Source organism: Mastomys coucha, unplaced genomic scaffold (genome assembly GCF_008632895.1).
Source record: "Mastomys coucha isolate ucsf_1 unplaced genomic scaffold, UCSF_Mcou_1 pScaffold23, whole genome shotgun sequence".
NCBI classification, from domain to species: Eukaryota; Metazoa; Chordata; class Mammalia; order Rodentia; family Muridae; genus Mastomys; species Mastomys coucha.
Genome location: NW_022196906.1, coordinates 70,054,057 through 70,067,126, shown reverse-complemented (window position 1 = coordinate 70,067,126; position 13,070 = coordinate 70,054,057). Strand labels below are relative to the sequence as shown.

The following is a 13,070-nucleotide window of genomic DNA, read 5'->3' as shown; positions in this document are numbered from 1 at the left end:
CTAGGGCAGACTGGGTTATAGAGAGAGATGCTGTCTCACAAATCATATATTTTAATGTATCTCTGTATTATAAAACATTGAAGCTTGTTCCAAGCTCTTAACTTCAAGGGACTATGTCATCCCTGAAGGGATTTGCTGCATATAGTGGATAATGGTCTGCTGTGGTCACCTTTTCTTTAGGATGGTCAGTTATCACTGATAAAAAGGGCTAACCAAATCTCTAATTTCTTTTTGTGAGACAGGGTCTCAGTAGTCTGGGCTGGCCAAGGATTAACTGTATCTTCTGATCCTTCTAATCTCCAAGGCACGGATCAAAGGGGGCACACCAACAAGGCTCCCCACCCCCCCCCACCCCCCACCTTCCTCCTTTTTTTGAGGCAGTTTATTATATAGCCTAGGCTGTCCTGGAACTATGTAGACTAGGCTGGTCTGGAACTCACTGAGAAACTCTCATGTGCCACTACTCCCAGGCAAACCCTGTGTGTTTTTATATCCAAGTTCCTAAATACTTAAAATTTCACCTAAGTGCTGGAAGGGCAGCGATCCACCTCTCTCAGCACACCTATGTCGAACTTGCCTGTCCCAGCGACCTCAACAAGCCAGCCACTCTGCTGCCTGAGCTCTCGCTCACAGTTTTTTCAGGACCCCTCACCCATTCACCTCCTAGGTTACCGCGGATGCTTCTGGAAGCACCCGACGGGCCCCGGGGACGGATCCCAGGCCACCCGGAGTTTATCTGCTCATCAGTCTGGCCTAGCATATTCGCCCTCCGCCACTTCCTCCCGACAGCCTGGGACCCAGCTGCCGTCCAGAGGCTCGGCCTGCCGGGTCCCTCGGTACGACACCCCCGGCGGTGGTTCAGCTGAGGCCGGGGCGTACCCGCCAGCGGGCCGCGTGCAGCTCCCACCGCCCCCGCGGCGCGCGCAGTCACGGGCGTTGGAAATTCCGGCGCGTGCGGCTCCCGGCTGGCGGGGGCGGGGCCGCCGTGGAGTGAGCCTGTGACGTGAGGGGGCGTGCCGCCGCGAGGCCCCGCCTCCTCTCCGCGCCCTCTCTGGCGGGTCGGGGTTACATGGCGGCGACTGCGGCAAAGCGAGAGCCTCGGGAACGCCGCTGCCGCCAGCACAGCCGGAGACCTGAGCCGACCTTGGGGGCTGTCCGCGGGCCCTGCACTCTCTCGATGAGTCGGAGAAGTCCCGTGAGTGTGTATGTGTGTGTGGCCTTGTGCGGGCCGGCGCGGGAGGGAGCGGCGGAGGGCCCGGCGGCGGCGCAGGCTCCCGCGTCCATTGTGTGTGACCCTCCGGGCGGCCGCCGCTCAACAAAGGCGCTTTTGTTCCGTGGGCCCGCTCGGCCCGGGCGGCGCGGCCGGCTGCGAGGGCCAGGTCCCCGCGTGGGGCTGGCGGCGCGGCCGGCGCGCCCCTCCCACCCGGCACGCCCCTCGCCGGGCAGCGGGCCGCGGGCATAGCTGGCGGGCCCCGCCGCCTGCTCCGGGCTGAGCAGTGCGGGTTCGAGTCCCCGCCGCCCGCGCCGGGCTCCGCGGGTTCGAGTCCCCCGCCAACGCGCAGGCGAGGGCGGTGGTCCAGGAGCGCTTGAGGCGGTGGAGGCTTGCCTTCCTGGCTCGCTGCCTCCCTCAAACTCTCCTGTCTCCTCCTCCCCGCCTCCTCCCCAGCCCGCCCGGGTGACTCGGCCTCAGCTGACTCCGGCTGGGCAAAGTCTCTCCGGCACGTTGCGTAGCGCTCTGCTCCTGCCCCTAAGTCCGCCCAAGTTTGTGTCTGGCGGTCCACGAGGTGCCGGGGACCGGCCTGAGACCGGGCTCCTGCCACCTTTCCGGACGTTAAGGTGTGATCCGGAAAAATACCCTGATGAAAACGTACGTTACCGGTTCCAGGCCTCCTCTCTTGGAGCTTGTTAGAGCCGGACTTGGGAGTTGTGAGGAGTGGAGGGGCTCTCGGCCGCCTTTTGTTCCTGCCTGGCGTGGGCTCTCCGGCTCAGGTGCCTTGGGGAAACTGCGTGCCGCAGGCTCCTTGAGATCGCTTTCGGATTTTTACCTTTCTTTAGTTTGAAAGTCGGAAAGATGGAGCAGAGGGACCCGGTGAAGGGGACGTAGGTCTCCTTACTGTCTTTGAACAGTTGGCGTTCGTGGCTAAGAGTCCGGAGGCAGTATTAACTTTCTATGGATACAGAATATGTCAGAGGGGGAGATAAAGAACATCCTCGGGCATCAAACGAAGAGCAACTAGCTTCAGAATAATTTCCTAATTGTTGATTATTCTAGCGTGTTTATTTTGGTAAAATTCTGGGTTTTGACGTTCTGTCTCTTTAACCTTGGAGAACTTGAGTGGGAAAGAATTTGAGTAGAGAAGAATGTAGGGTCTAGCCAGGGTCCGGTCCTCGGAGGGTTTTTTTTTGTTGGTCGCCGAGACGGTCGCCACGTAGTCCCAGCTAGGCTTTGAGAAACGATTCTCCTGCCTCGGCTTCCTGCTGGGTTTAACACGTGTGCATCATTATCCCCAGCTTTAGAGTGTCTAGAAATGACAAATTTTAGTGTTTGGAAATAATTTTGAATTGTGTGGAAGAAACGTATCTTTAGCTTGTAGTTGGTACAAACCTGTTTGTAAGGTGCTTTAACATATATGTTGTATTAATGTAATTACATCATAAATCTTGCTTTACTGATGTCCCAGTTAATAATTGTCATTTCGGAAGCTTGCCAGATTTGAGCAGACTGTTCTGTCACTTCAGTATTACTGTTCGGGGGGGGGGGGGGGAAAGACCCTGGGGAAATGAAACATTGTTTAAAATCAGCTTTCTATATGAGGATATTTTGGCGTTTAATCGTTTGCAGGAGAGGATTAAAAGTAGCCTGTCCACTTTTTGCGATTAAAAAAAAGACTCTTGAGGGGACTGGCTTGAGGAACATTTAGTTTTTTAGTAGAAAAGGCAATGGTTTTAAAGACAAGTGTAAGTGCCGAGAGTGCTGCGGCATTTTATGTAAGTTCCCGAAGGACGTGAGAACTCATAACTCACAAACTAGTAGGTTTGCTGACTCAGGGGACCCTGGGAAGGGCCTGGGGTCCGGTGGGAGGAGGCACAGAAGAAGTACAGCGAGCTGGGTGAAAGCTGGGTGATGACTCACCCTGCCCACTGCCGCCGCTACTACGTGGCTTTTTTTTTTTTTTTTTTTTTTTTTTTTGTTAATGATAGTCTAAAGTGTTTCTGTCTATATCAAAAATCTTTTTTCTCTGAAGGAGAGTGTCAAAAAAAAAAAAAAGTAATGGCTTCTTAAATTGCCTTTTAAAAGGATATCCAGTACCCTGCGGGTACAATTGTGTAACATTTGTTGAGAGAAAAGATAAAGTCAATTGCCGTTTTGTTGCTGAAATTAAATGTTTGATACTAGCAGGTCTTTGGCTGCTAGTAAGGGAGATTTGTTAGGAAGTTATATATGAAGGACAGACAGTCTAGTATAGTCATGGTGGAAATTGACTAGTTTTCATTGATTATTAGAAGGTATTGGTTTAAGTGTTGTACAAACAACACCAGAGTTTAGTAGAAACTGATAAACATACTTTCTTGTGATATTTATGCATTTTCTGTATTTTGAAATTATTACTATCATTTTGATCATTGTGGGTTTTTGACTGGTGTCGTCAGAGAGGCCTGAGGAAGACATGAATCTCCTAGCACTGGAGTTTCAGAGGAATGTAAGCTGCCATATGGGTGCTAGGACTCAAACCTGGGTCCTCTGAAGTGCAGCCAGCATTTGTAACTGCTGAGCCATCCCTTCCCATGAATTTTCTAAACTTTTTTTTTTTTTTTTTTTTTTTTGGTTTTTCAAGACAGGGTTTCTCTGTGCAGTGGTGGCGCACACCTTTAATCCCAGCACTTGGGAGGCAGAGGCAGGCAGATTTCTGAATTCGAGGCCAGCCTGGTCTACAGAGTGAGTTTCAGGACAGCCAGGGCTACACAGAGAAACCCTGTCTCGAAAAAAACAAAAAAACCAACCAACCAAACAAAGACTTATTATATTATATGTAGACACTGTAGCTGTCTTCAGATACTCCAGAAGAGTGCGTCTGATCTCATTACCAGTGATTGTGAGCCACCATGTAGTTGCTGGGGTTTGAACTCAGGACCTTAGGAAGAGCAGTCAATGCTCTTAACCACTGAGCCATTTCTCTAGCCCCTAATCAGTAGTTTTTAAAGAGATAAACAGAATGAATAGTTCCAAATATAAGATTTAAGCTGAAGCTTGGTGATAAAATAGTGGACATATTTCATGGCTTGCACTTAGCAGATTGGTTTAAAATAAGATTGAAAGAGGGTAGAGTTGGGATTATGCTCACTTTTAAAGCCACCGCAGCTGAGGCAGAGCGCACCCGAGCTGTGAGTTTGAGGCAGTCTGCTGAAGGGAGTGCCAGGTCAGAGCTCCATCGTGGGTGAAACCTGCTTAAGAGATTTTGAGGGAAACAAGACAGATTGAAGATGACCATTTGTTTCCTGAGTGAAGAAATAAATAAAAATATCCCCAGTCATTTATTATTTTCTCTCTACTGTTCATGTTCTGAAAGTTAATTGGGAAGTTTCCTGGGCAGTAAATGTGTTGTGGGTTTGAATTAAGTCTTTGGAGACATTTTGAAATTCATAGTGCCAGCCAGGCAGTGGTGGCGCACGCCTTTAATCCCAGCACTTGGGAGGCAGAGGCAGGCGGATTTCTGAGTTGGAGGCCAGCCTGATCTACAGAGTGAGTTCTAGGACAGCCAGGGCTACACAGAGAAACATTGTCTCTAAAAAACAACAACAAAAAAAGAAAAAAAAGAAATTGTATTGCATGCTTTACACAAGTAATTTTAACAAAGATTAATTCAGGCTTACTGTCTCTTACTAAAGGAAACACAAAGATACACATGTAAAAGGACTGAGATTTTCAGAGCATCACATGACTTAGAAGTTGAGCCTGTGGGGTTTCTAAAGGCAGGTAATCAGCGGTTGCACATACTCAGAAGTTAAAAGCAGGCTTTCTCTGAGGTATGGATTCCTGAGGTGAGGTGGGGAGCCTTCTCTCCACTGCTCTCAGTTCCGTATTTGCATCGCTCCTTTGAACCTTGTTACTTCAGGACTCCTGTTAAACCAGGAAGATACCTCAAACTTTACCACTCTGTGACATTTCTGGCACTCCTCTGCCAGCCCTGGCAGGCTGTCTTGTGGACTCTACATTCTAACCTGCCTACAGTACCAGGGTCTCGGTCAGTTTTATTGCTTAGTACTCAAGACTTTACAAATACAAAGATGACGTGGTTGTACTCCATGGCTTCTTGCCAGGGAGCTGCTCATGTGCGTCGATGTGGCTCCCGAGAATCCAGGGCTCTTTTCTCTCTGTGAATTGTGTGTTTAGAAAATGTAGTATGTCTTGATGAGGCACCCCTCTTTTGTTGAGACAGCTCCCTACATCGCTCAGCCTTGCCACAAATGGATTCATCTTCTGCTTTAGCCTTTTGAAATTACACCATGTGATACTGAGCTTGGTTGCTTGGCTGATCGTGGTGTTTGCTTTGCTTTTTTGTATTTTAATTTATTTCATGTATGTGAGTACACTGTAGCTGTCTTACAGACACATCAGAAGAATGCATTGGGTCCTATTACAAGATGGTTATAGCCACCACATGGTTGCTGGGAATTGAACTCAGGACCTCTGGAAGAGCAGAGCAGTCAGTCGGCTTTTTTGTATTTTTAAAGATTTATTGCTGGGTATGGGGGCTCACTCACCTTTACTCCTAGCATTTGGGTGGCAAAGGCAGGGGGATCTCGTGAGTTTAAGGCCAGCCTGATCTTGCTAAACAAACAAAATTATTATTTTTTAAAATTTGTGTGTGCATGCTTATGCCTGCACAAAGTACCAGAGGAGGTCAGAAGAGGGTGTCAGATCCTCTGGGCCACTTGATTAATTAGTGTGGGAGGTCCCAGGCAGATATCTGAGTTTCAGGCCAGCCTGGGCTACACAGAGAGGGCCTGTCTTCAGACAAACAAAAACATCACCAAACAAACAAGAAAGACAGCAGGCCCAGCAAGCCAATAAACAGGGCTTCTTCATGGCTTCTGCTTGAGTTCCTGCCTCCAGGATCCTGCTTTGAGTTTATGCCCTGACTTCCCTTTATGGTAGATAGACTCCTCCTCCATCAGTTGGTCTTTTGGTCCACGGGAATTTACAGCAGTGGAAAGCAAATTAGTACATCAAGTTTTTCCTTTGATTTTTCGTTTCAATTCGGTGGCTTAAGAATTGTTAGACTGGCTGGGCGGTGGTGGCTCATGCCTTTAATCCCAGTACTTGGGAGGCAGAGGCAGGCAGATTTCTGAGTTCAAGGCTAGCCTGGTCTACAGACTGAGTTCCAGAACAGCCAGAGCTATACAGAGAAACCCTGTCTTGAAAAACAAAACAAAACAAAACAAAAAAACCCAAAAAAACAAAAAAAATTGTTAGACTGTTGGTCTGATGAGATGGCTCAGCAGGTTAAGGTGCTTGCTGTGGAAGCCCGGTTACCTGAGATGGAGCTCAGCAATTCATGTGAAGGTGAAAGGGGAGAATTGATTCCAGAGTTGTCTCTGATCTCTGCATGTATGCCGCGATGAGCATGGGTCATAGACACAAAAGTAATACATAAAAGGCTTTGGGATGTAAGAACCTTAACATTTACTTCATGGAAATTTGCCTCTGCAGCCATAAAACTACGTGTGCGTGTTTGAAAGGGTGGCATGGCTGTTTTGCACCATTTGGCTACATCATTTGACAGTTAAGTAAACTGAGGCCAAATTCTATCTAAGGCCATAGCACTTGTGAGCTCTTTAAAGGCTCGGATGCTTGGCTCATCCATCCAGTGAGTTAGAAGCTACGTGGGAGCGTGATTCTCAGTGATGTGAATGCATAGCCAGTTAACAGCTATGCTCAGAACACAGGAGTGGCCCTCAGCGGGCTAGCGACCTAGCCCTCCTGACAAAAGTGAGTGTCAAGGTAAGACTCCCAGTCTCCTCGCTTCCTTCAGGGGTTATAGGCATGAACCGCTACACTTGGTTTTGTGTGGTGCTGGAGATCGAGCTGGGTCTTCTTGTGTGTTAGGCAAGCGTTACCAAATGAGCTATATTCCTAGTCTAATCTAGATTTTTTTTTTAACTAAATTTGAAATTAGATATCTAAGTCTCAGTTGGTAATTCTTCCCTCCATTATGTACAGATGGAAGTGATGGTAGGGTTTCCCCACTGACTTTATACCTGAGTGTTCTTTTAATGGCTGTTAGAAAGCAGTGCCAATTTCCTGATACCCTGTTCAACAAATCTAAGTTGCAACAACACACACATTTCCTTCTGTTTCTCTTATTTGGATCAATCCCTAGTACCATAAAATCCAATGAATGAATGAATGAATGAATGAATGGGTCCTTCAGTGGAGTCAGTCCTATTTCAGTTTCTTAGTCTCCATTTGTAGCTTGTAGCCACCCTGTGGAATAGTATAGTGCAGACATCTGTGTCACTGAAAATACTGTGAACTATGATACAATTTAAAGTGTCTTTCTTTCACATTCTTTTCTGGTTACAGTCTCATTTCTCTGGCTTTCTTGCAGGCTTCTGTTTCATTCCTAGTGATGATCAGTTCTCAGTTCTTAGTTCTTCCCTGATACGCCCTGTTTCTTCTTCTTGGTTGACTTTAAGAGCTGTTCTTTATTCTGTGTGTGTGTCACTGGTTTGGTGTGAATTTTTGGGATTCGTTTTTGTTTTTAATCTATTTTGGAAGAGTTCTGAGATGTATTTCTTTTTTTTTTATTTTTTTTTATTTTTTTTGTTTTTTATTTTTTGTTTTTTTTCCAAGACAGGGTTTCTCTGTGTAGCCTTGGCTGTCCTGGAATTCACTCTGCAGACCAGGCTGACCCTGAACTCAGAAATCCGCCTCCTCTGCTTCCCAAGTGCTGGGATTAAAGGCGTGCACCACCACCGCCCTGCCTGAGATGTATTTCTAAAGTCCCATCAGTTTCCTGAACCTCGGAGTTCTCCACTTCAGCTCAGCTCTTGGCTCCGCTGACTACAGGACCTTGTCTTGTCTCTTGCTTTCCAGTGCCATATTTCCTTGGCTGGGCCGTAGGAGACTCTGAACTTGTTCTTCTGAAGATGTGGAATCCTGCAGAGGCAGTTGTCTCTGCCTCATGTCTTGGCCCCACTCTTCAGAGGGCAGCTGCTGTGGAAATGGTGGGTTTTCAAGCCCCTTTTATTTTGGGGATGTTCTCCATATGTGGGCCTTACTGGCCTCAGACTTGCAGCAGTGGTCCTTTCTGTGCCTCACTAAGTCAGTTCTGGGTGAGTGGGCACCACACCTGACTTCCCCAATCTTTTGTACTCACTAAAGACCAATAGAAAGAAGAGCTGGAGAGACGGACGTGCACTTTGGCCTCTGTGTTCACATACAGCCATGAAGCTGTTCCTTAGAAGTTTTTCTCCTTAATCCTGATGGTGAAGAATTATATTGCCAGGCACAAGAGTAGCATGGTATCTTCTCTTTTGAAGGTCTTGACATTTTAATGAAAAAATGTTTTAAGATTTTTTTTTTAAATGATTATGGGTATTTGGCCTGAAAGAGTTTATGTGCCCCCCATTTGTGCCTGGTGACTGGAGGTTAGAAAGTGTGCTGGATCCCCTGGAAGTGTCAAGGACAGGAGATCAGGATTAGACCTGCTGAGGGCTCTATTGCAGAACCCTGCTTCAAGTCCTCTTAAGAATCTTTTGAGACCAGGCAGTGGTGGCATATGCCTTTAATCCCAGCACTTGGGAGGCAGAGGCAGGCGGATTTCTGAGGTCAGCCTGGTCTACAGAGTGAGATCCAGGACAGCCAGGGCTATACAGAGACCCTGTCTTGAAAAACGGGAAAGAAAAAAAAAAAAGGATCTTGAGACAGGTTTTGTTGCCCAGGCCAGCCTTGAACTACTGATCCTCCTCCTGGGCCTCCAGGAGCTGGGAGCACTAGCTGGTTGAGCCAGCCCATTGTTTCTAGACAGTTTTGTGAGGTCCTGCACCAGGGCCAGGCTTAGCTGCAGGACAGCGGTGGCCAGTTTCACCTGTGGTTTGGGAAGGCCTAGGTGCCCCAGACCCTGCTAGGACCACAGTGTATGGAGGTCTGACAATGTTCTGTGCTACCTGGGCCTGGTGCTGCCTGGGCTCCCTTGGCTTTCGCAGAGGCTGCGTCTGTGGTAGAGCACAGTTCCCTGACACAGTCTGTCCCTCCACCTCCACACAGGAAAAGGGGGGCGTAACAAAGCTCAAATGCTTATGCTTTTGCGCTCCCAGGGTTGAAACCGGTTGCATTTTCCTGTTGACAGGTTTTCATGTTCACGGTGGGGGTGGGGCTTCTGAGGGAGTTCCTGTAAAGTGTATCTTCAGATACTCTCCAGTGGCCAGGCTACTCCTTCCATCTAGAACATCTGAGAATAGGGCTTCTCTCCCCTAAGTGGCTTATCACCTTATTGGATAGCCTGTTTTATTCATTCAGCACAGTTTATAGTACACTTAGTAACTGCCAGATGTATGGTCAGAAAATGGTACTAAAACTGCTTAGTCTCAAACCCTTTAATTGAAACCAGACAGTCACCATAGCGGAAGAGGAATGTTGTCTTGGGAGAGAGGAAGAGTAATGGATCTGACGAAAAACCCTGGAGAAGGAGAGTGCTGTAGGAGAGGAGAAAGGAAGTAGGGGAGAGAGCAGGAGGGCAGTGCTCAGACTTGGGTTCTCTGAGGACTGGACACAGATCGTTTCTCCCCAGTACATTGTAATGCCTGAAGACAGTGCTGGCACACGGTTAGCCTTCAGGATTCTCTGTCTGACAGAATGAGATGAATGGCTAGAACAACTGACTCTTAGACTCTTAGAACTGTTAATGTCTTGATTCTCTGTGGTCTGGATCCTGGTTGGGATGACACTTCCTCAACTCCTTTGGGTGTGTCTCTGAGATAGATGTGTGAGCTGCTTGGGTCTGTCATAGGTCAGTATGGGGATGACAGTGTAGATGCTCTTCTGACCTTTGGTGCACTGAGTGTCAGTAGTAAAGGTGGTGTCTTCACTAGCTTAAAGAACAGCTCTCTTGGGCTTGTGGCATAGTGACGTAGAGTGAGTCGCCCAGCTTTGGGGGTTATCTGACCTATCGTGACTGCCACAGGAATCTGATGAGAATCCGTAGACATCCAAAGTTATCTGAAGAATTGCTCACATGTCCGTGGTCCTGTGTTGGTTCCTATATTTCTTTAATCTTAGGGGTCAGTGTGGCATTTTAGAAGCAGAGTCTCGTTGTGGTGCAGAGCTTTAATCCCAGCACTCAGTGAGTTCAAAGCCAGCCTGGTCCTTGTAGTGAGCCAGCTGAGCTACATACTGAAACTGTACTCCCTCGTCCCTGATGAAGACTTGGATGGGAAGAGATACATGATGTGGATAGAGGGTAGCCGAGTCCTTACTGATACTACAGGAAACAAGCCTGTTAGGACTTGCTGTTTCCGTGTAAGTCTCTAGCTTCTGAGATGATTCACCAGTACTGGTTCATACCTGGCCTCCTTGAGGTCCAGATCCTGAAAGGGAGAAGGCTTCAGGCTATTGAACCTGAGGAGCAAGGCATGCCTGTGAGCAGGCAGCGAAGCTGTAGCCTTCTACTGCCTGGGACCTCAGTAACTGGAGCATGTAAGGCGTGATCGCAGACAAGGGTGAATTTGATAAGAGTACCATTGTACCAGACAGAGTAGATTTCAACCTGTCCCTTCCCAAGGCAGCTGGCTGAGTTCCAGTTAATCCAGGCTGCTCACTTGACTCCCGAGAAGAGCAAGGCTGTTACTCTGAACAGGCTAGGTGGGTACTTTACCCCAAGAAGCTGCAGTGTGCTTGTGCTTGTGCGTGCGTGCGTGCGTGCGTGCGTGCGTGCGTGCGTGCGTGTGTGTGTGTACACCTTTAAGACTGTTGTTATAACCTAGATAAAGGTCCAGTCCAGAGTTAGAACAGAAAATTTAGTTTCTATAGAGTGGGGGCATTACCCCCACCTCACCCCCTAAAAAATCCAAATGAACAAAAAGCCAACAAACAACATAAAAAGAAAGCGTTTCTCTAGGAGCTTACCAGAAGGAGAAATGGTTGCTCCAGGGGTGGTCCTTGCTTGTTGCTTTAACGTTCTTTTACTTTTATTCTTATGTATTTTTCATTTTCTGGGACAGAATCTCAATTGTACCCCTGGCTGGACTTGAACTTGCTATTTAAAGGAGACTGGTTTTGAACTCTTTGGTTTTTCAAGACAGGGTTTCTCTGTGTAACCCTGGCTGTCCTGAAACTCACTCTGTAGACCAGGCTGGCCTCCATCTCAGAAATCCGCCTGCCTCTGCCTCCCAAGTGCTGGGATTAAAGGCGTGTGGCCACCACTGCCCAGTAGTTTTGAACTCTTAAGAAATCCACTTGCCTCTGTTTCCTAAGTGTTAGGATTACAAGTGCCAGCCATCGTGTCCCACTTTCTTTTATGCCATTTTAAGTTTCTACCAATACTGTATCAATATTCTGGGTTCCCCCCACCCCCCGTTTTTCATTCCTTCTCAAACTTGATGTTAATGGATTGTTAAAATATACTTTTTAGGGTCTAGGGAGTGAGTAAAGTGCTTGCTGTGCAGGAATGAGAAACTGAGTCCAGTCCTCAGCACCCATGTAAAAGCCAGGCGTGGTGGATAAATGTGTGTGCAGGCTAGCCTTCCCACAACCCCAGCTTTTGCATTTGAAAATGTTAAGATACATTGATTTCCCTGACAGTCAGTGGTGTTCCGAATGAGCTGCCCATTCTTGACCAGCTTTAAAGTATGTTCTGCAAGTTTATCCTGTGCTGCTAGACTTTGGTTACTGGATACTGACACTTAGCTGATAATAATAACACAGTGTTCCAAAGAAAAGCACTATTAACATTTAACCTTTCAAATGAATTTTATTTGTAAAAAGTTCTATAAAAATATTGTTGTCCTACATGGTGAAATAACCTTTAATCCCAGCCCTTGGGAGGCAGAGGCAGGTGGATTTCTGTGAGTTCAAGGCCAGCCTGGTCTACAGAGCGAGTTCCAGGACAGGCAGAACTACACAGAGAAACCCTGTCTCAAAAAACAAAAGGACTGGAGAGATGGCTCAGTGGTTAAGAGTACTGACTGCTCTTTCAGAGGTCTTAGTCCAATTCCCAGCAGCTCACAACCACCTGTAATGGGATCTGATCTGACACCATCTTCCCATGTGTCTGAAGACAGCTATAGTGTACTCGTATACATAGAATAAATAATTCTTTTTTAAAAAATTAAAAATTGCAGTTTCCCTTACTGGTTGGCATTTTGTGGTGTGTGTGTGTGTGTGTGTGTGTGTGTGTGTGTGTGTGTGGCAGTGGGGTGGGTTGCATGCATACCTGTTTGTGCAGACAGATGCCTGTGCTCATGCAGAGGCATAGGGACAGTGTTGGGCATCCTGCTGTATCATTCTTTGATTTACATCCCTGAACCAGAGTCTGGTGGTCCTCCTGAACCACTGCCCACAATGCCGGGTTACAGGCTTTTTACATGGGGACTAGGATTTGAGCTCAGGTCCTGATGTTTGCACAGCCAGACCTCTTTAGCCACTGAGCTATCTTCTCAGGTTCCCTGGTTGCCATTTCTGAAATGCCAACTTGGTAAGCCTGTTCCAGAGAATTCGGTGCTATGAGGTCAGGGAACTTACCACTTGTCTAAATGTGGTGTACTGGGGTGAATGGAGACAGACAGACAGAGGCAGAGATTTTTATTCTGTAGCCTAGGCTGGCCTAGAACTCCATGCAATCATTTTATACAGCTTCCTTAGATTATAGGAGTGTGTGGCCATGCCTACTGTAGTCCCTGTGAACCTTGCTGCTCTGTCATTGTACAGATGGGAAGTGTTTCCTCTGGTGGTGATTTTCCCTTCTTTGTTTCCACCTCAGGTTTTATCAGAGTAAGATGGACGGTAGCTTTGACTGTGATTGTGGTGAGCTGGAGCCACCTGATCACTAAGAAGAGACACCTACCTGTCA

At 47.5% G+C, this 13,070-nt stretch overlaps 2 protein-coding genes across 2 annotated transcripts in view; both read left to right on the top strand.

Annotated features, from left to right (window-relative positions):
* Positions 1-1,069: 1,069 nt before the first annotated feature.
* LOC116073649 (translation initiation factor IF-2-like) lies at positions 1,070-13,070 on the top strand. Its single transcript, XM_031345709.1, has 3 exons — positions 1,070-1,387; positions 1,463-1,867; positions 12,981-13,070. The coding sequence occupies exons 1-3, from the start codon at positions 1,070-1,072 to the stop codon at positions 12,993-12,995; spliced, it is 738 nt and encodes a 245-aa protein (XP_031201569.1). The 3' UTR covers positions 12,996-13,070.
* The window catches only part of Mapk6 (mitogen-activated protein kinase 6), a gene marked incomplete at its 3' end in the record, with an annotated part of 9,525 nt that continues 9,451 nt past the window's right edge, over positions 12,997-13,070 (top strand). The window contains exon 1 of the mRNA XM_031345708.1: positions 12,997-13,024. Coding sequence (XP_031201568.1) covers positions 12,997-13,024 — 28 coding nt within the window. The remainder of the gene's footprint in view (positions 13,025-13,070) is intronic.